Raw genomic sequence first — 27655 nt, 5'->3', positions numbered from 1 at the left:
AGAAAGGAATGGGCCCTGATTCGGAGGGACGCGCGGAGCACCTCCGAGTCCAACTTGGGCCTCGGGGCGCCGCCTCGCAGGATGGCACCGGCGCCGGGAGCAGGCCTAAACAGCCTTGGGCAGAGGCCCGACAGCAAGGATGCTCGGCCCGCCCGTGAGGTGGCACCGGTGCCCGGCAGAGGCCCGCGGTCCTCACCAGCCCCCGCCGTCGTCGCCGCCGCCGCCGTCACCCACCCAGATTGCCCACCCTTCTCGCGGCCTTACCGAGGCACTGCCCCACCGGGGTGCTGAACGGGTTCCCCAGGAGGAACTCCATCTTGAGTGGAACACGGCAGCGGCCCGGGCCCCCTGTCAGTCGCCCGGGTATCCGCTGTCCCCCGTCGCGCTCCCGACCTGACTGACACTTGCCCCCGCCCCACCCTCCCGAACGCCGAAGGCCCGGCCCCTGACCCCACCCCTTGTCGCGTCTCTATTGGGCAACGCCTGCCCAGCCCTTCTCCGATTGGCCCCTACACCTCCCTCGCGAAGTCCCACCTACCCCGCGGCGTCCGATTGGGCGGAGCGGGGAGTAGGTCACAGGAATCTCCGTCGGGCGTAGGGACACCTCCCCTGGCCCGCCCCCGAAAGGGAGTCTGTGTATTTTGATTCTTCTATATATTGGTCAATCTAGTGAGTCCTTATTATTATTGGGCAAGAGGAGACTCAATCACTCAAATAAGGGGTGTAGGGGGGGCGGGGTCACTAGTATCCCTGCCCATAGAAAGCGCTGATTGGAGAAATATTTGTTTTTTCTGCTGCTGATTGGCGGTAGGAGTATTTCCCCACCCAAGAAATGCTGTCACGTGACCGTCAACTTTCACCCAGGATGTCTACCTCCAGACTTCCCCTTAGCAACCGACTGGCCGCGCTTGGTTCCCTTAGCAACCGAGCGAAGCATCTGCTGCGTGGAACCAGTCCGGTAGCAGGCGCTTAAGACGGTGAGACCTTGGACCTGAGAGTGCGGGAGGACTCACATGGGCAGACAGAACCCCGACTTAAAGCTTTCCTTTGACCTTTTTCTCCGGGAGTCGGCCTGACGTTCCTCACCTATGAAATAAGCACACAGGTTCTCTGTCAACAACATACCGCCGCGCTGAGACCCTAACCTTCCAGGTCTTTGGATGAGAAAAAAACGCTAAGGAAGCATTTCCTCGGGGAGCAGGGCTCGAAGAGATTTTTAGGGGTTCCACCCGCGGCCTCCTGGCTGATCTCTTTTATCGAAAGGTACCCAGTCCACTGATACCTTCTTCAAGGGTTTAACCCTCACCTCCAACCTTTTCACTGTCATAAAATTGTGTGTCTTTTTTACTTTTCTTCTTCACCATGGTGCCATATATAAAGTATTTTGGCTTGGGATACAGTTACCCGAGTTCCTTGTCCGCCTCTTGTCTGTAGTTAATTGTATGACTTTGGACAATTTCCTTCCCCTCCCAGGTCTCAGTTTCCCTGCCTGGGAAATTAGAGAATTAGGACTGCTTTCTCCAATGGCACCTAGAGCCGACATGCAATCAAGTAATTCATGTGTACTTAGTACCTACTAAGTACTTGGCAAATAGTTGATTTTTCTTATTAATCCATAGCCAATAGGGGCTTTATTTTTCAGATTCAAATGATCCTGAGTTGTTTCACTGGACAATTCTGCTTTCGTTTCTTCGTCAGGAGGCTGCTCCATTGACAGTGGTGTAAAACTCGCTGCTGCTTTTCCCATCTCCTACCTCTCATCTTTACCAACAACACTATTGTCAGGCAAGTCAACAGGAACCCAGGTTGGTGGTAAATTATTATAAAATCCCCTCAGGCGAGGAGCGGTCAGGCCTTGACCCAGAGCCACAACAGCTGTGAGAAACGCTGGGCCCTATGACAATGAAAATCCCCAGTGCCCTGGGTACAATTGAGTCAAGAGTAAGGAAATGGCCCTGGAGTCCTGTTCTCCTGCCTCTGCCATGTACCATATAGATAAATTAGGCCTGTGACCCAACCTTTCTAACTAGCTTCCATTTTCAGACCTGGAAACTGCAGATGATTAGTTCTACCTGCAAATTAAGTTCCTAGAGATCTCTCAAATCCACATCTGACCACCACCCTCCTCACCTCACCCCAGGTGCTTCCCGGGGATCCTAGGATAATAAATTCCTGTAGGGTTCTCCACCCTTACATCTCTCCAGCCCAAATGGAGCATGTCTCATTCTCTTCCACCTCACTGTGCAGCTCCCCATTCCGTCCTTCCTACCCATCCTTCAGATCTCGGCCCTGTCTCCCCTGGCCAGGCCAGGTGCCCCTGATGCATGCTGCCCTGATTCCCTACATCTACAAACTTGTCATGGTTTGTGAGTAAATATTTGCATGATTGTCTGATTCATGTCTGAAACAGAGAGCAGGAGATCTGTTTTATTCACAACATGTAGTAGCTATTCATTACACACGTGTAGGCTACATAAATGATCTTAAACAAATGTAGGAGGGAGGCATTATCCATTTTTACAGATGGGAAATCAAGGGCTTAGACAGGTGAGGTTAGCTGCTGAAGGATGCACACTCGGGTTCCAAACCCTGCTCTCGTGGGCCTAACAGCCGTTCCACGTTGCAGAGTGATCGTGGGCTTGACTGAAAGCAAGCCTGATCCGACCCAGGTGCCAGGCCTCGATGATGTGGGGGTGATGAGAATGCAGTCAGAGTTTTGAATTCGGAATTAAGAAGCATTTCCCAAAGTGCAGCATTTTTCTTTGAAAACGCACAAACACTTTGCAGGTAACATCTGCCAACTCCAGCACATTAAAATTTCCCCCAAAGGCAAGTTGGTGTCAGGTTATGGGAAGTCTGAGGAAAAATTGTTTCAAAAGAGTGGGAGATGGAAAGAGGGGGAGGACTGGAAACGTCTTTGGGAGTTGATTCATTCACCCTAAGGAGTTGGAGCCAGCTTGAGCGCCTGGAGAGAGGGGAAGACGGAAGGCACAGGTGAAGAAGGGACATGGGAGGTGGGGGCTAGTGCTCAGGGGTGGGAAGGGGCCCGAGGAGGCCACGGCTCCTCTGGAGCAGAAGGAAAGGACACACGAGAGTTAAAGGCGCAGGGACATTTGATCACAGACAGCCCAGAAATGGAAGATGCATATTTACATAAGCTGCATCCAAGTGGATGGTGAGGGAGGATGGAGGAGGACAGGGGGCAGTGGCAGTCTCTAAGACCAGGTGGCAGGATTGCCAGGCCCGCCCCAGTTTGCAGTGAACACCATCAGCCCATCACCGGGAGCCTCTCCAGCAGCACTCAGTGGACTGCCCGGCATCAGGGAAGAGGCCTGGGTGTTGGGGACATGAGAGGCTGAAGGGAAATGCTGAAGCCAGGAGGGAGGTGAGACACAGGAGTGGAAAGAAGGGAGGACTGAGTTTCCAGAGGGTTCAGGAGGCAGGCTCTGGGAGCTTCCAATCAAGTGTGCCTTCCTACAGGGTCCAACCCTTCTGGATGTTGATAATGATGAAAATGAGGTCGGAGTGCCCAGGCTTCCCAGGATCATGTCTCTGTCCAGCCAGAGACAGAAGCCTACAACTGACCAACCCCGCTGATCCCCTGTTAGCCTGCAGAGAATCTCAGCCAGATCCCTTCGGCCTGTTAGCAGCAAAAACCTACTGGAGTCAGTTTAAATAAAAGCAGATTTACTGTGAGGTGTCAGGAAACTCTCACAGGGCCTGGAATTAGGGACCTTAGAGGTGGGACGGCCCACAAAGACTGTGTCAGTCTGTCTGCCCTTTTGTCTTATTTTCTGGATCATCCAGATTCCCATCTCTTTCTCTCTGCCCATCTGCCTCGTGCCCCTCTTGCTATCTCTGCTCACCCACACATCTGGCCCGCCCATGCCCCCCCCCACCAGTTCCTCCCCAGCTCACACAGCCAGCTCTGATGAGACTTTCATCCCACTACCCCAAGTTCACGTTTCTCAGCAGGAGAAGAGGAATGGCCAGTGTATGTCAGGGTCCGCTGGTATCCATGCCCTAGGCAGCTTGTGGTGAGCTGGGAGGAATACAGATATCATGATGGGATGAGTGTCACAGAGGGGAGCCCCAGGCTGCTACGCCGGCTGGTGCTGCCAAGGGTCACGGTCAGTGGTTGGTGGCAAGACACTGAATAAGGGCAGGTGAAGAAAGCCAGAGGCTTTGATGGCCATGGCCATAAGGGGAGCTGTGCTCCCAAGGCTAAAGAGAGCAGTGCGGACCACCAGTCCATTGGGTGGAGATAGGGTCAAGGCCACGGTTGTGGGACCGAGGGGTGTACCCCTGAGGATGGGTGCCAGGCAGGACCGGTGCAGATGTTGCTAGAAAAGGCCTGGAGAAGCCTTAGTGCAAAAGGACTAGCCTCTAGGTGCGGTGGGCCATGGACCGGGAGGGGGGCAGCTCAAGAGCATCCATGACTGTCACAGTGCCCCTAAAAACGACCCCAGCCAGACCCTGTCCTCGAACAAAGGGAAAAGCAGACTGTGGAAGAGGAACGTGGTGTTTTTTTAGGGAAAATGAACCGGCTGTACCACTCAACGGAGCCCCAAGTGATGGACGAGGAAATGCTCAAGCAGGCTGTGGGAGAACAGAGCCTGCGGGACGAGGCCAGGCAGCTGGCCAGGCAGGAGGGCGTCCTCTTCAAGGATGTGCTTTCACTGCGGCTGGACTTCCAAAGTGCGTATGCTGGGCCAGGGCAGGGGCCCCACCCCTGGCTTCTCTGCCCTGGGCTCACGGGACCCACATGAGCACACGGGCCTTCGTGGGTTAGAAGGCCTAGGAATGGCAGAGAGCGTTTGAAAAGTTAATACTGAGTATCATTAGCATTTGAATGTCCGCAACACTTCTGATTCTGAATCATAGGCAAAAAGATAAAATTCCTCCACTCCAAATCCAAGTGACCCTAAAGGCCATGCTGCTTTGGTCCACATGGAATGCTTGGAGCGGCGTCCTAGGCAGGTGGAACCCAGGAGGGTGGTCCCACACAACCAAGAAGAAGCCATGGGGGGAAGGAGGATGTGTGCTGAGCCAGGAAACAGGAGACACGCCTCAAGAGCAGGACAGCCTAGTGGGAAGACATGGATTGCCTCCGTGTCCCCGTCTGTAAAATGGGAAGATTATAGTCCAATGCTCAAGCGTTGGTTGGGAGGAGAAAGTGAGGTAACATACACATGGTGTGCTCGCTCGAGCAGGCCGGCAGGTCAGGACAGAGCAGGTGCTAGAGGAAGCGAGAGAGGCAGGCAGGGTGCTGCGTGTATCACGCGGCTGGCTGGACAGCAGTGACCCTGGCTGCTTCATGTTCCCGCTCCGTCCTGGGTTTCTACACTGGCCTGCCGGGTCACCCAGGAGACATCAGGGAGTTACGAAGGCCCTGCCTTAGCCTGTCTGGGTTGGACCACGGGGTCACAGCAGTGGGCAAGGCAGGCACAGCCCTGACCCACGCCCCATGAACCTCCAGGAGTCCCCAGCACCTGGCCTCCCTGGCTGACTGCCCAGAGCAGGGAGGGACCCTGCAGCCCCAGCCACCTCAGTGGTAAGAGGGGCGAAGGGACTGCAGAATGGCTGTTACAGAGGGGGCTTCAGCCTCCTTTAGCTCACCTCATCCCCTTTCTAAGGTTCATTTTGCCGGTATTTACAAAATGCCTATTATATGCTAGGCACTAGGGATCCAACTCTGAATGAAAGACAAAACCCCCTGTCCTCATGGAACTGGTGTCCAGGTTGATGGGAAAAATAAAATAAGATAAAGATATTGTATGTGAAAGGTAACATGTGCTATGTAGGAAAATCAAGGAGAGGAGAAAAGGGGAGTTGGCGGTGGGGCACGCTCTTTTATTGGGTGGTCAGAAGCCTCATCAAGAAGGTGACTAGAAGGAAGAGAGGGAAGGAGCCACGTGGAGATCTGGGGAAAGCATCCAGGCAGAGGGAACAGCCAGAGCAAGGGCCCTGAGGCAGGCAGTCCTGTACAGAGACAGGTGAGAGAGGTGGTGGGGTCAGCTAGCATCAGTCTTGAGGACCAACAGTGTTTGGCTTCTATAGTGAGTGAGATGAGAACCCCAGGAGGGTGCTGAGCAGAGGACGGGCAGGGTGGGATGTAGCTTTTAACCAGATCCCACTGGCTGCCGGAGGATAGAGTGTGGCACCCCAGGGCCAGAGCAGAGAAACTAGTGAGTGAGGTGGTTGCCCCCGTGGTCCAGGAAACAATGACGATGGTCTGAGACCAAACCCGGGGTAGTAGAGGTGGATCCCGTGTCTATGCTACTTGGGGGCAGCCCTGTCATGCTAGCAACTCATTTGGAACTGGAGAATGCACCCTGGTTTTTGTGGTGTGGTTTTGGCTTTTCCACACGAACTGCTGATGCCGAAGGAAAAGGCAGCACATGGGCGTGCGAGGCAGAGCACCCAGAGTGCAGGAGCCACCCAGGGAGCGGCGTCTCCAGAAAGTCGGCCATAGCCAAGAGCTGTCAGTCTAAGAGCAGGGCCAGAAAAGGCTCCTGGAAAATCCAGACCAGGATGGGCGGTGGCTGAGCTGGGCTCTGCCCCAGAAGCGTAGGTGGAGGTGGTGGCTGGTATCATTCTGGGAAATCTGGCCACAGTCACGAGTCCCACTTGCCTCTGGGAATGGCAGAGGCAGGGCCCTGGGTCAGAGAAATGCTGTCCACCCATTCCCCTCCCCCTGACCTCCCCCTACACCTGGCTTGGGGAGGGCAGCCAAGAGGGGGCACCTGGCCTCCCCCCAGGACCTCACAACCTCTGAATGAATATTGAAACCACTGCCCCCGAATGCGTGGTCATTAACTGTGTTTTTTTTGCTTTTTGTTTTTTTTACCCCTTTTACTTCTATATTATTTCAGTTCTTTTAATTTTATAAGTTTTAGAAATCAGTGCAAAAGTGAACATAGAAAAAAGGGGCATATAAACAACAAAGCTATTATGGCTTCGAGAGGAATCTGGGGACAGGTTTAGGCCTCTAGCATTTTACGTACACAGCATATCCTTATTTATACTTCAGGGTGATTCAGAGCTCCCCTGACTGTCCGAAGCAGAGGCCAAGCTCTGCCTGGCATCAGGAGCAAAGAGAATGAGTTGGCTGTGTGTCTCTGAAGGTGGTCTTTAGGAACAGCAGGTCAAGAGCTTCAGTGACATCAGGAGCCCGCCTCTCTGTCATATGGGTGATCTGTCCCACTCCTCATATGTGGACATCTGGGGGTCCCCCGATCTTTCTGCCTGTCATGTGCCTATAGGCATTTCTTTGGGCACACACACAAGTGTGTCTTTGCAGACAGGTTCCAAATAGAGGAATTGCGGGGTCAAAGGGCACGGACATTAAATATTTCAGTAAACTGGGCCAAATGGCCGTCCAAAATGGCTCAACTAGTTGATTGACATGCTCACCAACAGTGCAGAAGGGGTGGGTGGTACAGGTGTTCACCCTGCAGCCGATTCTATTTGTCACACTGTGGCAGGAAGGATGCTGTCGGTGTCTCGTGTCCCGAGGTGTTAGAGCTGCCCGGGAAGCCTCCTAGCTGGATGCTAGAGGCAGCACGACTGAGTCCCATGTCCTGGGCAGGTCAGGCCCACATTCACGATGGCCCCACTATTCCCTCCATAGGCCTTTTAGCTCTGCGGCCTTCCTGGGTAGAAGCGCTGATCACGGCCCGCTGTGCGCTGATAGAGACTCTTAGGCTCTTGGCCCACGTCCCCCGAGTGCTCGCACACTCCAGGCCAAGGCGGTGGGGTCGGGGGGCCTGGGTAAGGTCAGCACTGGCTGTCTCTGGTCTTCAGTGCACCTGCACTGATCGCTCAGCCCTACCCCAGGTGCACCTCCTCCAATTGTTTCAGACATCATCCGCATAGACAGCCTCTGGCACTTTGAGAACTTGAGGAAGCTACAGCTGGACAACAACATCATTGAGAAGATCCAGGGCCTGGAGCATCTCGTACACCTGGTCTGGCTGGGTAAGGGCACCCCCCCCCCCCCGCGCGCGTGTGTGTCTGCCCTAATCGAAGGTGACGCGCTGCCAAGGTTGTTGCCTCGCGAGCAGTTTTCCGCTGCCCGCACAGCATTAGCTGGGGTGCAGTTGAAGGTCTGTCTACTGGGAACAAGAAAGCTGCTCTTTTTCAAAGCCTGGGGCCTGTGCTGGGCAGAGCCAGCAAAGATATGCTTGGACATGCCAGACCAGAATATTCTTAACCCACCTGCCAAACCTCCCTATCTGGGAAGAGAGTCAAGGGAGCAACTCGGGGTGACAGACAGCTGTGGGCCCTGTCAGTCAGGGGGGCCCAGATCAAGCCAGAAACAATCATCACAGCTGCTAGTGTGCTTTGAGCACTGACTACATGCCAGGCCTCTGTATGCTTTCCTTGTGAGGCCTTTTAGTTCATACATATGCATCCCCATTATAGAGATGAGCAAAGTGAGGTCTCAGTGAGAGGTGAACGGCAGCCAGGTCTCCTGACAGCTGGGCCCAGGGCTTTTGCCCCAGGCACTCCAGCACTCATTAACGCTGAGTCTGGTCTCGGCAGCCAGCCTCCTTGGCCTTGCCAGGAGGCATCTTCTCCACAGGAGGGATGAGAGGGTGCTGGGTCAGCCCAGACCCTGAGCCCTGCCTGCTCTGGAAAGCCTGCCAGGTACCAGCTGTCTGAACGCCATGCTTTTAGGGGAGAGCCACCAGGCCCAGCCATCTCTCAGACATAAAACAAGTGTCACAGGTTTTCGTGAAGTACTCCTGTAATACCCAGGGTTCTGTGCTATAGGGGTGAGAGAACAGGGTGGACATTTCTGGTAAGAGGTCAGGTTATCCCCCTGAGAAAAGCTGGCCTTTGTCAGTCACAGCGTTAGTCACCCAGGGTTCCAATCATAGCCAGGAAGCTCTGGTCCTGTGGGGTACAGGGGGTGGGGGAGATGGTGTCTCCTGCTGTTTGGCAGGCCCCCGCCTCCTGCGAGGCGCTGCCGGTGGCCCGTCGCATCGGCTGCCCCAGGGCTGACCAGCCAGGACTGGCTCCCCAACTGCGCATTCAGAGATGTCAGGCCAGTAACTTGAAATTGGCCACGATGTGAGGATTTATACCACAGAAATGGGCAAGCACTGCAATTCAAGGCCTCCCCGCCTCTGCCAGGCCCTGGCCCTCCTCACCCCCTTGTTAAACATTTACCAGCACACAGCCAGTTCTAGGGGGGCGGGGCCCTGCCTCCAAGAACAGAACTGGTTGCACGGTAGGGAAGGGAGCGGGCAGGCTTGGCATCTGCAGACCCCAGTTCAAGCCCCAGCTCTGCCCATGTACTGACTACACCGGCTCCTGGAGCCTCTGAACCTCAGCTGCTTTATGGGCTGGGCGATCTTGGCCGTATCCCCCCAGGCCCCTTGAATCATGGCTTCCTTGTCCATCAAACGAAGACAATGAGGCCTACATTGTGAGCATCAGATAAGATGGTGCACTTGTAAAAGAAACGGATGATAAGTTACCATTCGTCTCAACTGTGAGTGTCTCCTTATACGCCAAGGAGCCTAAATTCAGGTGTGGACACACCAAGTCACTGTTGAAATGTGATGGCATACGGCTATCATGAGCGTATTTACCAGCTCATGAAAAATTCCCAGTTTGGGCCTCTGGGTCCTTGGTGATCCAGGACAGAGTTTCAGCTCCAACCCCAACTGATCCTGAAAAAAACCAGTGGGAAAGGAGCCGTTTTATTCCCTGGGATGTGAACCTTGGGCCACAGAGGGCCTGGCAGGTCAGAGTTGGGGTTTTGGAGGATCTGAGTCAGCTGGGATTTAGCCGGAAGGTCCTGGCCTGCCACGTATCCTGAGAGGAGCCCTGGATGGACTCTGGCACCCCCGTGGTTAGCTCTGTGGCTTTGGGCAGATCACTGAGCCTTTCTGAGCTTCAGCTTCCCGATGCTCAAATGGGGAGAGAAATTCCAAGCTGCCACTCAGGGCCGTTGTCAGAAGACATACTCATAACTGGGAAGCGCTAAGCAGACAGGTGGTATTTTTATTAAAATGCCCATACGTGTGAGGGAGAGGCCCACCAGACTGTCGTCTCCTACTCCGAGGTGCACCATTGTGGACCTGCCGTTCGTCATTTCCATCCCGTAACACCAACAGAGCGCAGACCTGAGTCTTTGGCCACATGTGCCCAGCCAGGAAGACAGGTGGCAGAACTGGAGAGCATGGTAAAAGTTTGAGACGGCAGGAAAGAATCCGTGATGGCTTCTAGAAGACCATAAGCTGTCAGTGGGTCAGTTACCAGCCTGACAGCTTGGTGCTGGCTCCCAAGCATCGGTAGCCCTGATCGGTTCGTTTCAGGACCGCCCCACCCCTAACCTCAACCAGTGGACCCTCACAGCCCTCTTCCTTCCAGACCTATCCTTCAACAACATCGAGGTCATCGAGGGGCTGGACACCCTGGTGAACCTGGAGGACCTGAGCTTGTTCAACAACCGGATCTCCAAGATCGGCTCTCTGGACGCCCTCGTCAAGCTGCAGGTGCTATCGCTGGGCAACAATGACATCAGCCAGATGATGAACGTGAGTGGCCCGGGGCAGCAGGTGCCAGGACTGGAGCGGCCGTGCCTGCTGGCCTCCGGCCCAGGGCAGGCGCTGGGGCTGGTTCCCAGAGGGCATTGCAGTAGCTGGGGATTGGGGAGGAGGGTCTGTGACCCGAGGGGAATGCAGCCTTAGCCTTCCAGATCGTCCCCTCTTCCTAGAAAAGCCAGACATCCAGATTATTCCGCCAGAGATTCGATCATGTTAAAACACCGGGCTTAGCCCGTCACTGGCTGCTGGCCCACAGGTCCCCTTCTCTCCCTGAGCCCCACGCTCGCTTCACACCCTTGCTGAGGCGAGGGCCTACTGGAAATGGGGCATTTGGCCTGAGCTCAAGGCTACAGAGACAAACAAGGTATAGTCCCCTTGGGGGTGCCCCGCACACACCCCATAACCAAGACATGAGGTGACAAGAAGCCAATGTCAGCCCGGGACGTTGGTGATGTGGGGGGAGGCAAGCTGATGTCCCCTTGCCCACCCCCGGAACACGTTTGCAGTAGTGAGCTGGGGGCAGGGGGCAGCTCCTCACCTCTTCCATGGCTGCCTCCCTCAGCTCTGAGACCTCTGGGGCCTGAAAGAGGGCTCCCTGCTATTTTCTTTCATGCCCCATCTTTATATTTTTAAGGCATTCACCCCAGACGGTAATGAGGTTATTTGCTCCTTCAAGCGTTCCCGTCTGTGCCACTAGAATGTGAGCCCGTGTTATAAGGGTGGGGGCCGCGTGAGCTTTCCCACTGTACCCCTGAGGCCTGGTGGCTGCTTAATCATGTTGCACAAACAGATGACCAGGAGGAATTCCTTAGGAAAAGCATGCTAGGTTTCTTCCCCACCTTTTGCACAGTCTGGCGTCTGGTGTGTGGTCTGGCATGCAGAAAATGTTCTCAGATGAATGAGTAGCTGCCTTGTTGACCTTTCCCCCACTTTCCTTAAAATAAGAGTATGGGAAGAATAAGTGGCAGGTAGCAAATGTCCCAGTGTCACCCAGCTAGTCCAAGGGTAACTATGCATAGGGTTCCATTTCATTTAAGACATCTGGTGCTTTGGCAGAGTTCACGCCTCTTCTGAGTGACCCGCTGTAACAACAGCGTCACCTACCACCATTTACGGAGTTGGCGGGAGGCACGCTTCTCTTTCCTTTTTGTAGCTCATTTCCTTTGCTCCTTAGAACACCTATGACACACATCCTTATGCCCATCTTACAGATGAGGAAACGGAGGCTCACAGACGTCAGGCAACTTGCCCAAGGTCCCAGGGCTGGGCTTTGAACCCAGGTCTGTCAATCAAGGCAGTTGTCCAACCTGGAACCCCATGGGCCTGTCACCCCAGCCAGGGCTGAAGGTGTCATGGCCAGCCTGAAGGCAGTGGCAGAGTGATGAGGGGAGAGGCCACCAGAGGTGTTTTCTGCTCTGCGGCAGCCAGGAAAGTGGGTTATTCTCCCCTCTTCCCCCCAGATCATCTACCTGCGGCAGTTCAAGGGCCTGCGGACGCTCAGCCTCTCTGGGAACCCCATCGCAGAGATGGAGGATTACAAGATGTTCGTCTGTGCCTACCTTCCTGACCTCGTGTACCTGGACTTCCAGTGCATCGACGACCACATGGCAAGTGTCTTCCTCTGGGTCTCCCAGCTCTGTGAGTCGGCCTTCAGGGCCTCCAGGCTTCTCGGAGAAGGGCACAGAGGCGCCTTTGACCTGACCCTGTGGCTACCATTCCAGCAGGTCCTTCATGCCAGCCGTTCAGTGGCTGCTCACGGCGGCCAGGTCCCTCCATGTGCTGCCTCCAGGCCACATGCAGCCATCCTGCACTGTCTGGTGCTCCAGATGAAGGAGCCGGGGAGACCAAGGGAGGGCCGGCTGTGAGCCAGCATCAGCAGCTCACGGTGGAGCCCGGGCACAGTAGTGACAACTAGCTGTTGTCCTGTACTTATCCGCCACACACACGCTGCTATTTGACGTCCCTTTCACTGCAGCCTGTGAGGCGAGCCTGCTCTTGCCCTCAGCTTGACAACCAAGGGCTGGCACCAGCAAGATGCCTCTCAGGGAGCTCACAGCCAGTGGTGGGTGGGCCGGGAGCCTGGCGGCAGAGCCCGGTGAGGAGGGCCCTTCCCCCAACCGCTGCCTGGGCTGCCCACAGCCACCTCATGCCCGTCCCCCTGCCATGAGCTGCCCTCTTGTGCTCACTTCTTGCTCTTTGCAGTGTGATCATTCCATGGGTCCTTTCCCCACTGGAAATAAAGAACCTGGCCCAATACCTGGGGCCTTTGGTGGCAGAAATGGATGTCCCTGCATGGTGGGTGCTGCAGAGACCGAGGACTGTTTGACCTGCCTGCTCCTTATCACAGGCAGCTGGTGCCTCTCCTGAGAGAAGGGGGCCTGGGCCTCGGGGCACGGGTGAGGGGGAGCACCCAGGAGAGCCCAGCAGGAGCAGGGAGGACTCGTGCACAGGTCCGAATGCTGACCCTGCCTGGCCTGCACCGTGGAGCAGAGCCACAACGCCCACGCGGACAGCGCCACCTTCCAAGTGTGGCACCCTTTGCTTGCCCGTGCCTTCCTGGGAGGTCCACAGAGATGGGGTGAGGTCAGAGCCTTGCCCCTCTGAGAACCATGGCTTTCTCTAGTTCCCGTGACAGTGCCAAAAGCTGAGGCTTGAATTCTAAAACTCTCAAGTATTTTTTTTTCATGTAGATAATAGTTGGAAAGTCACCCTGGGCTCAGATGCTTGGAATAGGCCGGAGAGCTGTTGGGGAATGTTTCCAGGCGCGTTGTAGTACCAGGGGACAGCCTCTGACACTGCACACACAGTTCCAAAGCCCCTCCCCAGCATTCTCTCCTCTGTCCCCAGAAGTTTCCATAAAGGGCAGACAGCCCAGTCTGGGCATCCCCATTGTGCTACAGGGAAACAAAGGCTCCTTTCATGATTCAGAGACTTGCCTTGAAGCATCAAGATAAATAATGAGTAAAAGGTTCAAAGAGCAGAGTTTTGCAAAGCAGGGGCACCTGAACCGCGCCCCCTCCACACTACTGGCTGCCCTGAGGCCAGCCACAGCCTGCCCCAAACCCCTGGCCCCTTGGTGGTGTAGGGCTTGGGCCCTGACGCAGGCCAGGGGAGGATCCAGGATGTCCCCCAGGTCTCTGCCTGGGGTGCTGGATGGCTGCCCCCTGCCCCCCCCCCCCCCCCCCCCCCCCCTCACCTCAGCGGGACTGTGGGAGGACAGAGGTCCAACGGCAGGCTCTTGAAGTGCCTCTCAGCTCTGTGGACCTCTCCTGGAGGGCTCCCCCTATTGGCATCAGGCCACTTGTAAGTCGAGCCCCTGCACTGTGCCTGAAGGCTGGCCCTGGCCTCATTCCAGCCCTGAGGAACAGAGGCCGGCCCCCCACGAAGCACATGGACTGGGCAGGTGTTATGAGCTTGAGGGCCTTTGTGTGAGGAGGTGGGGAGACAGGCAGGCGCGCAGGGGTCAGTCGGCAGGGCCGTGCTGGGGTGTAAGGCTTCTCTGGCTGAAGGTGGAGGCCTGTGGGGAACTCTGAGCAGTTTTCAGCAGAATTCGTGATGTGGTCAACAGTCCAGGGATCTGGGGGACAGAGGCTATAGAGGAAGAGATGTGGGATGAGGTGGGGGGGAGAGAGGGAGAGGGCAGGGCTGTGGGAATGGAGAAGAGAGGAAGCTCAGATACTAGAGACTTTAAAAAATTTGGGTGCCTGGTGGCCCAGTTGGTTAAGCATTTTCAGCTCAGATCATGATCTAATAGTTCATGGGTTTGAGCCCCACATTAGGCTCCATGCTGACAGTACGGAGCCCACTTGAGATTCTTTCTCTCTCTCCCTCTCTTTCTGCCCTTCCCCTGCTCTCTTGTTCACTCTCACTCTCTCTCTCACTAAATAAATAAACATTTAAAAAACATTTTAAAAACAGCGGCACCTGAGTGGCTCAATCAGTTAAGGTCCCATCTTCGGCTCAGGTCATGATCTCGTGGTTCATGAGTTCGAGCCCTGTGTCGGGCTCGGTGCTGACCGCTCAGAGCCTGAGGCTGCTCCAGAGTCTGTGTTTCCCTCTCTCTCTGCCCCTCCCCCACTCGTGCTCTGTCTCTGTTTCTGTCTCTCTCAAAAATTGAACATTAAAAAAATTTTTAAAGAATTTTTTAGAATACTTTAAAAATAAAGTATAAATATGCAAGAAAGCAATATAAGCACACAGCTCCATGAATAACAATTCTTTAGAAGGATTTCACCTCTGCAATGTAAGCTGTTTGCAGCCAAGGCCCCAGTTAAGGCACAGAACTACTGACACCTGTACTGACCTCACATTCAGGAGCAAGACGGGACGGGGTTGGGCAGCCCAGGACATGGACAGAAGGCTCAGTATCTGGAACTGTACAGACCCCAAGGAGGCTCCTGCCTTCCTCTGTGTCGCCCCCACGGAGGGAAGGCCACAGGTCATCTCACAGATGCATGAAAATACCAGGAGGTGGGGTTTAAAGTGTAGGCTTGAGCGGGAGTTGGCTGGTGAAGGGTTAGGGTTAGGGTTAGGGTTAGGGTTAGGGTTAGGGCAGAGCACGTGCCAAGGCCTGTGGCAGGAGGCAGCGCAGTGAGGGGGCCAGTGGCTGGTGCTCAGAGAGCTGGAGAGAGAAGGTCACGGGCAGGGCCTTGCAGGCCACGGGAGGAGCTTGTCATTACCCTGCGTCCAAGGGGAAGTCACACAGGGTAAGCAAGGGACCTATGAAATTGGGTTTGCGTTTAACAGATTTCTCTGGCTGTTTGCTAGGGAGCAGTGGACAGACTAGGTGAGGGAACAGGGTGCATGGGGGAGGCCGGCTAGGAGGCTGAGGCAGTGGTCGTGGCCAGAGAGAGGATGGTGAGGCAGGATTAGGAGCTGGCACAGAGAGGCCTGGGGGAGGGCCGGGGAGGGTCCAGCATGTCTCCCGGGTCTCCGGCCAGGGTGCCGGACGGCTGGGGGCTGCTCACTCAGTGGGACCGTGGGAGGAGAGAAGTGCATCTTGGACCCGGTGGGTGAGCAGTGTTCTTGAGGCAGCCAAGGAGAGAGGGCTTCAGACTCACGTCTGGCTCTCAAAGGTGGGGTCTGGGCTGAAGGTGATGGAGTAATCGGACGTGCTTGCACTTGACACCTCAGCACAGATGAAATCACCTGGGGTGTGTTGAGTGAGCCCAGAAGGGTGGGGGCTGAGCTGTAGGGGCTCTAGCAGTGCCCGGTGGGTGTAAGGCGATGAGCAGGAGGGCTGGGAGGAGAACCAGGAGGTGGCAGGGCACAGAGCCAAGGTCCGAGGCCCTTGTGACCAGACCTGTGACTGGGTAACTCACTTTACCTGTCTCCCATCATGCATCTGCTCCAGGCGTGCACCCACCCGAGGATGTGGCCCTGACCTTCAGCCTGCCTGCGCGCCTTCCCCCTTCCTGTTGGTCCTTCCCCTCGTTTTCCTTAGACTCGGGGTACTTGGAGAAGGCGCGAGGACGCAAGCCATTCTTGTCTGCACAGCCTGCGCCAGGGGGCTGTCCACACCCCCGCCCGCATTAGAGGGGCCACGGGATGGCAGAGGCGGGCATGGCTAGGAAGGACCACACAGGTCCCGGTAACGATGCCCTTCCCCATGCCCCATCAGAAGGAGCTGGCGGAGCTCAGGTACCAGTACTCCATCGACGAGCTGAAGCAGCAAGAGCACCTGACTCAGGTCCAACTGGCGAAAGAGCAGGCCCAGCAGGAGGAGCTGGAGGAGCACAAGGTACATTCTGTTGGGAGGAGCCCTGCCCCCCACTTCCCCCTGCCGGGGCCCAGGAGGCCGGCCACACACTACGGGTCCTGTTGGATCAAGGCCAACAGGGCCCAGGTCCCGAAAACCGCTCGTGATGGAAAACGTATGGCTTTTGACCTCTCCTAGCTGTGACAAGGCATGTACGTCATCCACAGGCCAGCGCCCTGTCCCACCCTGTCCTGCCCTGCCCCCGCCTTGCTCTGCTCACCACAGAGCCAGCTCTGCCTCAGCCCGGACGCCACCTGCCTCATCTCCTCGCCAGCCTGCCGGGTTCCAGCACGAGGCCCCGGGGAAACAATCTGAGGGGGCAACTCCTTTCCTTAAAAGCCTTAGGCGGTTCCATGGCAGCCAGGAAGGTTGAAGTCCTTCCCCCCCCCCCCCCCCCCCCCGCACGGCCCTGGACCCACTGTGCCCCCACCCCTTCCTCCAGGCACACTGGGCCTTTGCAACCTTCAGCTGATGCCTCTGGACGTCTGCAGGTGCCAAGCCCTTGTCCCAGAGTGCCCTTCCCTGTCCTCCTCTAGGGCTGAAGCCCAAGGGCAGCATGCCCTCCCCCACCCTCTGCAAAGTATTCACTGACCCCAGGGCCCAGCACAGGGCCCTGCCCACTGAGCCCCCACCAGGGCCTGTGAGGGGGATCGGCACCCCCCAGCCCTGCTGTGGTTCTGACTGCAGGCCGCGTTCGTGGAGCACCTGAACGGCTCCTTCCTGTTTGACAGCATGTACGCCGAGGACACAGAGGGCAACAAGCTGGCTTACCTGCCCGGCGTCAAGGAGCTCCTTCAGGCATATCCTTCCAAGTTCATGACCACCTCCCGGCAGAGCCCGGGGCCCACGCCACCAGCCTGCCAGGGGCAGGTCCCCTTCTGCTCTGGGCCGCAGTGTTCCCATTTCTCTTGTGAAGCCCTGAATGATAAAAACCCCTCCTTCATAGCCATGTACGCAAGCGGCAGTGGAGAATCAAGTCAGCTGAGCAGCATGGGGAAGCGCTGGATTCCAGGGGACATAGAGTGGTCAGCATGGCACGGGGGCCGCCATGCTTGACAAGCCATTGAAGTGTGTGTCTGGGGTGCTAATCCCTAGTACCTATATTTAGTTGCTTCTGCTGTGAGCTTTGCATACAGTGTTTATAATTTCCCAACTGCCCAGCAGATGGGTACTGTTACTATGTTAATACCATTTTATAGCTGGGGAAGCTAAACTTGGAGAGAGTGACTTGTCCAAAGCCGTGCAGTTAGAAGCTGGGATTTGAGTCCTTGTCTGTGGGGCTAAGAACAGGCACCCTTTCCCCCAGTCGGCTGGAGGAACCCAGAGGATGTGAATGGCACTTGTCATGGCCGAAGCCATGATGACCAATCAGTTGGCTTATTCTGTAAGTTGAGGGATGCAGGTTAGACTCACGATAGACTGAGTTAGGGCTGAGACCGGCAACGAGTCACAGAATGTGTCTGTGGGACCGCCATCACTGGATAGAAAGAAACTTTTCTAAAAAACTCAACATTTTGGAAAGGGTGGGGGAGGGGATGGAGAGGGTGTGAGGCAAAGCAGAAGGTGACAAGCAGGGCTCTAGGCCAGACAGCTGAGCTCCCGGCCTGGCTCTGCCCTCCCCCTGCTGGGTGACCTGGGCTCGCATCTAGGCTGTAGGGCGAGGACGCTGTGCTGCAGGAGAGGAAGCCAAGGCCTGGGCAGGCGGCAAGGTGGCCTGCCAGAGAGAAGGAGCAGCAGAGCGAGGACTTGAACTTGGATCCCTCTGCTTCAAGCCTGTGGTCCCCTGATCTGTGCAGGCTCCCTCAGCGGCCCTGCAACAGCTGAGCATGAAGACAGGGCCCCGCAACCAAGGTGCACCCCAGATAGCACCCCAGAGACTGAAATATACCCTTGCCCAGCCCCCTGGTAACGGCTCCCCCAGTGCTCCCAGCCCCTCCCTGGCCCCTTCAGGTGCCGCAGGACTCCGCTCCTGGGGCCGCGCTTAGCCTGTCTCTCTCCTGCTCTATAGTGTCCTCCCACGGCCCCTGCTTCCTTCCCGAGGCCTGTCCACAGCCTGGGGACGGAGCTGCCCCAGCACCACATCAGACTCCTAACCTCAACTCCCGGCCCCGGGCCAGGAGCGACCATCACCCTCGACCTGCATCCTCCCAGCCGCCCGCGCCCAAGGCAGCCACCAGCTTCCTTAACAGCCACTCACCTACAAGGACAAATTCGTCATCATCTGCCTGAGCATTTTCGAGTACGGCCTGAAGCAGCAGGAGAAGCGCAGAGTGGAGCTTGACACCTTCAACGAGTGTGTCCAGGAGGCCATCCAGGAAAATCAGGAGCAGGGCAGACACCGGGTTGCCAGGTTCGAGGAAAAGCACTCACTGGTAGGCTCTGCCCCTCTAGGTCCCCTCCCGGCTCCCTGCGCCAGGTGCTGACCCCACCCCACAGGCCTGGCCCCATTGGAGGGGCTGCACACCCTCCACCGCTGCTGACGTAAGACCCACGCTCCCTGTCCCCATGTGCCAGAAGTCACACAGCTCAGTGGCAGAGCCAAGGTTTAGCCTTCCACCAGCACCACCAGCCACAACCCAAGCACCATGCCAGAGCTGAGCTCTGGGTGCCACCCTGGGTCTTCTTCACCTAAAACACCCCTGGAGTTTAAGGCAGCGCCATTGCTCCTGGTAACAATGGTGCCAGTGTTGTCGCTCCTATTATTAGCAATGTCAAGACCTGCTACTTTGCTTTTGTTCATTCGTTCATTTAACAGACATTTTCTGGGCCCGTGCTCAGTGCCGGGCTCTGGGAAGCAGGCCCCATGCTGGACGTGGTTCCCCGTTCGCAAGCGCCCATCTGGTGCAGGGTGCAGACCTGGGGCCTCCCCACTGCGGCGGTCAGTACTGTACTGGGGGGGGGAGCCCAGGGAGCCTTTGAGAGTGGCTGGAGGGACCTTCACTCAGGCCGAGGCTCACAGGACAAAGAGAAGTGAGCCAGGGGTGGTGGCCAAAGGTCATTCCACCTGAGGGAGCAGGGCCCCAGGTGCTCAGGACCTGCTGGACCCAGGCCCCTCGGCCCAGCCTGAGCAGCGGCCCTGTGTGCTTGCTGGGACTTGTTTCTTTTAGTTAGCATTACTTTTATTTTGTTTAATGTTCATTGTTGAGAGAGTACAAGTGAGGGAGGGGCAGGAGGGACAGAGGATTGGAAGTGGGCTCTGTGGCGACAGGCTGACGGCAGAGAGCTCGATGTGGGGCCAGAGCTCAGGAACCTGCAAGATCATGGCCTGAGCCGAAGTCAGATGCTCAGCCCACTGACCCACCCAGGTGCCCCTGGTCAGCAGTATTTTTAAAGACCGATTCTTGGTCTAAATCACAGACCTTCATGAGACTCTAAGAAAAGTTATGGGCTTTCTTTCTCCTCAAAAAACTGTCCACAGGGATGCCTGGGTAGCTTGGTCAGTTAAGCATCTGACTTTGGCTCAAGTCATGATCTCACGATTCGTGGGTTCGAGCCCCACGTCAGGCTCTGTGCTGACAGCTAGCTCAGAGCCTGGAGCCTGCTTCGGATTCTGTGTCTCCCTCTCTCTCTGCCCCTCTCCTGCTCATGCTCTCTTTCAAAAATAAAAAAAACGTTAAAAAAAACTGTCCACATACACTGAGTACATGAGCACTTGCCTGCAGTGTCCAGGGCTTTAAGGAAGTCACGAAGCTCTCGCCCCCTCCCCCGACTCAGGTTGAGAACTTAGTTTAAGGTCAGACAAAATCCCCTGATGATGCACAGTCAGATACATGCTTTCCGGGCCTCCTCACTCCCCAGCCCTCATTCCTGTCTCATCAGCCTCACCAACATCCTCACATTCTGTACGACTTACCCTTCAAGACCCTTGTCCCCAGGTTACAGGGAGACGTGTGACCACCCTCACCCAGGAGTTCCAGCCTGTCAGCAGAGGACACATTTGGCTCACATGTGTTTTATTTGGCCTGCAGAGGATTTTAAACGCGGGAGGATTTCACAGAAAAATTGTGGTTGCCAGCTTCTCTGGAGGTTTCTTTTTTTTGATTCTTCTTTTATTTTAATGTCTCACACAGAGACAGTGTGAGTGGGGGAGGGGCAGAGAGAGAGGGAGACGTGGAATCCAAAGCAGGCTCCAGGCTCCGAGCAGTCAGCACAGAGCATGATGCGGGGCTTGAACTCCCAAACTATGAGATCATAACCTGAGCCTGAGTCAGACGCTTAACGGACTGACCCCCCAGGCACCCCCTCCCTGACATTTCCTATCTGGTGTCTGTAGCCGAGGAACTGGGGAGGCCCTGATGCCAGCCAGCCAGCTCCTCCCAGGCCTGGGCCAGGCACCCTCAGCCCCGCAGGCCCCTGGAGAAACAGGACCTGCTGCCGCCACGCCTGACCGCCTGCCGTTCAGGGTGTAGGTCTTCAGAGCGGCAGGCTTCCTCGGCTTCTGAGGTGCTGGTCCCCACGCCCCCGTAATGGCGACACCCTCAGAGGCCGCCTGAGATGAGCAGACTACCCTTTGCACTCCTCTCCTAGAGCCTAGAGCCGTGGTTTCATGCAGCCCGCACACCAGGGTCCGCGGGGACCCCGCACCCCAGCTCAGGGGGTGCGGCCCAGCCCCAGGATTTTCCAGGGCTTCCCAGGTGCCTCCAGTGCCCAGCCCAAGTTGGACCCGCTGCCTTGGAAGTTCACAGGACTCCGCGGCCTGAGGTCCCAGTTCTGTTTCCCCACAGGACCTCTCTGAGCTGGTCCTATATCCGCCCCCACACTCCTTCAGTGCCCCCTCCCACTGCCCAGGAGGTGGCCAGAGTGCTCCCAGGGACCCCTCGCTGGTGACCCTCTGCTAGCCTCCATTTCCTCATTAGAGAAATGGAGGTAACCGCCTCCCAGAACCCCAGGGAGGAATCAGTGGGGCGAAATTGTGACGGGCAGTCTGTGTGGTTGGAGTCACTGGATTGGTAATGCATGTGTAAGCAGGGGCCCGGAATGATAAATGTAGATGGGGGTGGGGGAGGTGAGGCAGGGTACAGTCAGTCTGCCTCCAATCCTTCTGTGTGTGTGTGTGAGAGAGAGAGAGAGAGAGATAAAGCGTACTTGCTTTGTTATCTGTGCAGCTTAAGATCCTTCCAAAACTCGGGTCGATTCCTTTTTGCATAGTTGTACAGTCTCTCATTGCATGGATGGACCCTGATCGATTAACCCAGTCTCTGTTGACGGACAATTCGGCTTCTTCCGATCTTTTGCTCTTTCAAGCAGGGTTGCAGTTTCCTGCTCCTGGTCACACCGGGTTCTCAGGCTTCCTGGTCTCTGCCCATCTGGCACACTTGGAGCGTGTGTTATATTTTCCCTTCAGTGAGGATAAGCATCACATGTTTTATAAACATTTGTGTTTGTGGTTTTTTTTTTTAGTTTATTTTTTTATTTTGAGGGAGAGAATCCCAAGCAGGCTCTGCACTGCCAGCACAGAGCCCAATTCGGGGCTTGAACTCACGAACCGTGAGATCATGATGTGAACTGGAATCAAGAGTTGGACCCTCAACTGACTGAGCCACCCAGGCGCCCCTAAACATTTTTATTTCTTATCCTGTGAACTCTTTGTTCTAATAATATGCCCTAACCCATTTTTTCTGTTTGGTTTTTTGATCTATATCTTTTTCTTTTAAAACAAATCATTACCTTGTAGGAACTCTTTGTAGGTTGAGAAATTAGCCCTGTGTCCGTGAAATGAGTTGCAAATATGTTCCCTGCTTTGTTGTTTATCTTGTCTCTTTTTTTTTTTTTTTTTTTTGGTCTATGGTGTTCAGAATTTCTAAACATTGTATGTAGTACAATTTATCAGTCTTTTTTTCTGGTTATACTTAGAAAGGACTTCGCCACTCTCAGATTATTACAACCTGTCTATTTTTCCCTCGAGGACTGTATGGCTTCACTTTGTATGTTTAAATCTTCTCTCTGGGGGAAATTTGTTGTCATGTAAGGTTCGAGGTAAGGATTGAACCTGATTTTTCTCCAGACGGGATAGCCATTATTATAAATATCATTTGTTGCACTGAAATCATGCCACGGTCCTCTGCCCTCCTTCCCAATTAATACCATATATCGGGGCGCCTGGGTGGTTTAGTTGGCTAAGCACCCAGTTTCGGCTCCAGTTACGATCTCATGGTTTGTGAGTTCGAGCTGTCTGTGCAGAGTCTGGAGCCTGCTTTGGATTCTGGGATTCAGTGCCAGGCTGGGACCCCACTGTGGTTTCCAGCCCGTGAGCCCCCTCTCCTTCCGAATGGCCTGGCATATGTTCATCCCTGGCATCCCCTTGCTCAGTGGGGTGCTCTATGGGTCCAACTGGTTTCCTAAGTCTGGATCTGTCTTCCATTTCCAGTGTCTCTCTCTACCTGTGCCTGCTATGGGCTTTTTTTTTTTTAATGTTTTATTTATTTTTGATACAGAGAGAGACAGAGCATAAGAGGGGGAGGGCCAGAGAGAGAAGGAGACACAGAACAGGAAGCAGGCTCCAGGCTCTGAGCTGTCAGCACAGAGCCTGACGCGGGGCTCGAACCCACGAACGTGAGATCTGACCTGAGCCGAAGTCAGAGGCTTAACTGACTGAGCCACCCAGGCGCCCCTGTTATGGGCCTTTTATTGGACACTCTATTAGCCGAGGCCCCACTGTGAACCAAGAGTTCATATACACCGCTTAATCCCCACCACTTTGTGACACACACTTCTGTCCCCCTTTACATAAGGAAACTGAAGCTTAGAGAGTGGAGGTGGCTCACTCAAGGTCACATTGCTAATAAGTGACCCAGATAGGATTCAAATTCAGGTTCACCTGACTCTGAAGCCCTTGCTCCTTCCACCCAGCCCAGACACCTCGAATGAAAACCAGTGCTAACATGGACTGAGCCGTCACTAACTAGTGCTGGCATCTCCTATACCTGCCTCGAGGCATGGGGAGGGGAAGTAGCTTCTACAAGCTTGTGAAGCTGACAAATGGCAGAGCTGACCCTTGAACTTGGACAGGCCAACCCCAGAGTCCATGTTTTTACCCACAAAACCAATTGTTGTCTGTCATTAACTAATTATACTTAGTTGTGGATTCCTAAAGCGAAGGCTTTTGTTTCCAGAATTTAAACACCCTTCGAGATGAGTCTGACCTGACCAACTTCGAGACGAAGATAGTGGAATACAGCGAGAACATCACTGAACTGTTCAACGTGCTCATGACGCTGGAGATGCAGTTGGTAGAGCAGCTGGAGGTGAGGCTGAGCCCCTCAGGCACGGGTGGGACATGATCATCCCCTGCCAGTCCCCTTTGCGAGAATATAGTGATTTTCGAGAGAGAGAGAGCATGAGCAAGTGAGGGGCAGAGAGAGAAGGAGACGGGGGAACTGAAGCAGGCTCTGCGCTGATAGCACAGAGCCCGATGCGGAGTTCAAACTCACCAACGGTGAGATCACGACCTGAGCCGAAGTTGGAGGCTTCACGAGCTGAGCCATCCAGGCGCCCCCAGACCCTATTTTAGCCGGAGCCATCCCAGGCGCTCCTCTGTGGCGCGACTCAGCACGGCAGACGAAAGCTTTCTTTGCTCATCAGTCCTGTGTTGGCTTTTAATATATTTCAGTCACTTAGCTTGCCATGGACTCTCACACCCGCATGAGAGGTGAGCTCATTCCTCTGGAATGTACCCCCTATCCTGGAAGAACCCAGAGCCTCTGTGGGGAGAGGTTTGTTTTTTCTCATATTAGACCCAAGGAGCCCATTGGGTGCTTCAAAGACCAAGTAGGCCCCCACCCTGAGCCTGCAAAGGCTCCTCCGCATTGCAGCGCACGTTTGCCGCATCTCAGGGCCACGCGAGGCGCCTGCGGTTCAGCACAGAGCCGCCAAGTGCAAGGCGCTGCTCTCCGAAACACATCAGCAGCCAGAGTGCCGTGTGTGTTCAGGAGTCAGGCAGTGATGAATCGAACCTCATTGGATGCTGCCGGGGCTGGGCCAAGAGATAGCGCCTGATCGATTCCTCGCATGTCAAGTGACACCTCAGACAGAGACTGATCTCCCTTCACGTCACACGGCAGACACGTGCTCCCCCTGGGGACTGCTCAAGCACCGACTGCAGAAAACGGCAGGGGAGGCATCCGCAGCGGCTCCCAGCCTTCTTGAGCCGGGAGATCCCCTTTCCAGCGTCCCGAAAGTCCCCGGATCTGTACATGGGTGGTCGTACCTGTGTTACCAGCAGCCAAAAAGCTGTTAGCTGCAGTCATGCCTTTTAATGCCCCCATTTTTATGCGTTACAACAGTGTTTACACATATGTTTGAAACATGCATAATTAGCTCCTCGGACTCCTTTAGATTCCTGGGGCCCTCGGCCCACCCTGCAGCCCCGGACTCTGTGCTACATGGGGGGCATGACCCAGCCTGGGGGCTCATGGGGGCACAGGCCTCACCATCACCTCTTGTGCTGCCCCCTCCCTCAAGCCCCATTTCGGCCCTGGGTACCCAGCTAAGCACTGAGGTGCAGCAGTGCAGGGCACCTCGGAGAGAAGCGGAAGGCATGCAGGCAGCCTTGCTGATGGTGACGGGTCTGGGGCAGCAGCCAGCATCACTGAGGCACCTGGCAAAGCACTGTGTGTGAAGCAGTGCATTTAAACCTCACAACTCCATGAGACGGGGACTACAAAGAAAACCCATTTCATAGATGAGGGTGTTGAGCCCAAGGACGTTACACACAGTGTTGGACCTGGGATACTGACCCAGGAAGTCTCTCAGCAACTCTCTCCCCTGTTTCTCTGCACGTGATGGGCAGATGCCATCGAGAAGCCCAGAGGAAGGGGGTTAGCGCTATGTATGTATGTGGGGTTTTGGGGGATCCGGGACAAGTATTCCTGGCAAAGGGACCAGCACATGCAAAGGCCTGGAGGAAGCTTTGTGTTAAACCTTCGTCGGAAGGAGGGTGGGTGTGTGAGTAAGGTGCAATGGCCGGAGAGTAATGCAGCTGTGGGAAAGGGGTCAGGAGAGAGGGCCAGTTTATAGGCATCTACCTGGGAAGGTTAAGGTGGTTGGTCTTTGCACTGCAGGTCTGTGATTAAAGCAGGCACCTGTTAAGTTCTAAGGAGCGCCTTTTGCCCGGAGGCTAGGTCAGTAGAGTTCATATCTAAATATTCATGTTAACTGTGTTCTTTATCACTTCCAGGAGACTATAAACATGTTTGAAAGGAACATCACCGACTTGGTGGCACTCTTTATTGAAAATGTCCAAGGCCTATATCCTTTCCCGGATGACCCCCGATGGGGAGATGCTACCAGCTCATGGGGTTATCATGGGCTCCCGCCACCTCCAGGGATACCAGGGGAGAAGCACCTGTATTTTATTTTTTTATTTTTTTAACATGTATTTATTTTTGAGAGACAGAGACAGAGCGTGAGCAAGGCAGGGGCAGAGAGAGAGAGGGAGACACAAAATCTGAAGCAGGCTCTAGGCTCCGAGCATCAGCTCAGAGCCTGAATTGGGGCTCAAACCCATAAACTGCAAGAACATGACCTAAGCCGTAGTTGGACACTTAACCGACTGAGCCACCCAGGTGTCTCCAGCACCTGCATTTTAAACAAAAGTCAGAGAAGGGTAATTGTTTTTCACCAACCAAGCAGGATACAAATAGGTGTAGCCCCCTTCCAGGTAGCCACCTTTAGGGCCACCTACCCCCTCCCACTGCCACCAGTGCCCTAAACATGTTGGCAGAGATAGCCAAAAAGTCAGCACCTTATAATCCTACTTCACTTGTTGCCAGAAATACCCGAGCCCCAGCTTGGCACGCAAAAAGATCCATATATGCACCAGGATGATAGCCAACCCATCACAGGATCCCATTTAGTGGGAGTCCCTGCCTCTGAGATTAGAGGAATGGAAATCCTCCAGGTTTTCACCCAGGAAAAAGCTCACCTTCAAAAGACGGAGATTTGGCAACTACTTGGAATGTTCAAAGAATGTTCCACAGGTTCTGAGGGAGTTTCCCGTCTCTCGGAACAATGGTGCCTTGTTAGGTTAAAGGTTTGGATGCCTACCCGGGTTGCTGGGTGGGGCCCATTGACTGCAGTGTAAGGTCTGGCATCTTTGTTCTCAAAGGAGTGATGTTCACGGAGAGCCACACCCCAGGTCCCTGCCTGCTTCCTGGGTCGCAGGAACACAGGTGCACACGCCCTGGGAGTGGGACAGAGATCGTCAGGTTAAATGTCAGTGGGAGGGCGTTTAGGGCATCACCAACCTTTCTGCTACCTGACTTCAGGGCCCTGCCGTGTAGGGGACAAACTGGTATGCTCTACCCCAGAGTAACCTCTGGTCCTACCTTTCTGGGTCCACAGTTGTGCAAGGAGACAGAGTTAGGGAGGAAGCAAGTGAGCAGCCCACACAGAGATCAGGGCCAGGAGCCTCCCTGAGGGAAGGCCCGCTGAGAACCTAACTGTGGGCAGAGGGACAAGGCTGAAAAGTGGGGAGCACATTCCAGGCAGCAGAGGCAGCCTGTGCAGACCCTGAGGTTGGGTCATAGAGATCCATTTCCAAGACGGGGCCTTTAGGCCACAACAGAGAGCAGGAAGCTCCTGGAGGGCCATAGCATGGGAGGGATGAGGGCCAGTCTACCTACGTTTAAGAGCATGCTGGCAGCTGTCTGGAGAAAAGGCCAGAGCGGGAAGACCAGGTCTTTGCTGTTCAGTCGGGAAGCAGTGGGAGGAAGAGAGGTGTTGGATGGAGAGGCTCTGAGAGGACCCAGCACCAAGGGTCAGTGATGAGCAGGTGTGAGAGGCTTGATGGTGGGCTGGGAATCAGGACGGGCCTGGGATTCCATGCATGTGTACCACAGCTGTGAAAGAGCTGATGCACTGGCACCTCCAGGTGCGCCCTTCCACCCTTCAAAGTCTGTTCTTGTCTGGAGGAAACGGCCCCGCTCTCTCAGGGTCTGCAGATGCAGGTTTGAGGGCCTGAGGGTCCCAGGGTCAGGTCGCGCCTGGTCAGCTCCGATCCCTGGCCTTTGCTTAACTTGGCTGCACGATGGCTCAGTGCCGGGACCTGGAGAACCACCACCACGAGAAGCTCCTGGAGATCGCCATCAGTACCCTCGAGAAGACACTGAAGGGGGAGCTGGATGAGGACCTGCCTGAGGACGTGCGAGCTGTGAGCACTGTGGGCAGGGCCGTGGCTGCGGTGGGTGGGGCTGGGGAACTGTGGGCCGAGAGGGTGAAGGTGAGGGTGAGGGTGAGGGTCGTGGGTGGGCCAGAGGCCCAGAGGCTGCAGGCCCAGAAGACAGACAGATCCAGTGGGGCTGGCTCTGTGGCTCTGGTAAACCTGAAATCCCCCCAG

The 27655-nt window shown here is 55.3% G+C and overlaps 1 protein-coding gene across 10 annotated transcripts in view; it reads left to right on the top strand.

Annotated features, from left to right (window-relative positions):
- Nucleotides 1-649: 649 nt before the first annotated feature.
- Nucleotides 650-27655, top strand: part of DRC3 (dynein regulatory complex subunit 3) — a 32058-nt gene continuing 5052 nt past the window's right edge. For 5 of the 10 annotated variants that reach the window (XR_003904820.1, XR_003904818.1, XR_003904819.1 and 2 more), the window contains exons 1-12: nt 901-977; nt 1699-1785; nt 4534-4698; nt 7864-7980; nt 10387-10553; nt 12023-12169; nt 16183-16302; nt 17008-17120; nt 18518-18692; nt 23433-23564; nt 25496-25566; nt 27346-27469. Coding sequence is in view for 7 of the 10 variants with exons in the window: in XM_029929206.1 (XP_029785066.1) it covers nt 4539-4698; nt 7864-7980; nt 10387-10553; nt 12023-12169; nt 16183-16302; nt 17008-17120; nt 18518-18692; nt 23433-23564; nt 25496-25566; nt 27346-27469 (1326 nt within the window). In the remaining 3 variants the exon portion in view is untranslated. Of the gene's footprint in view, nt 670-900; nt 978-1008; nt 1264-1642; nt 1806-2771; nt 2788-4533; nt 4699-7863; nt 7981-10386; nt 10554-12022; nt 12170-16182; nt 16303-17007; nt 17121-18517; nt 18693-23432; nt 23565-25495; nt 25567-27345; nt 27470-27655 lie in introns of those variants that run through there. The other 5 variants (XM_029929204.1, XM_029929203.1, XM_029929202.1 and 2 more) reach the window with 5 other exon arrangements.

Source organism: Suricata suricatta, chromosome 17, assembly GCF_006229205.1.
Source record: "Suricata suricatta isolate VVHF042 chromosome 17, meerkat_22Aug2017_6uvM2_HiC, whole genome shotgun sequence".
NCBI lineage: Eukaryota > Metazoa > Chordata > Mammalia > Carnivora > Herpestidae > Suricata > Suricata suricatta.
This window is presented reverse-complemented; position numbering and strand designations above follow the sequence as displayed.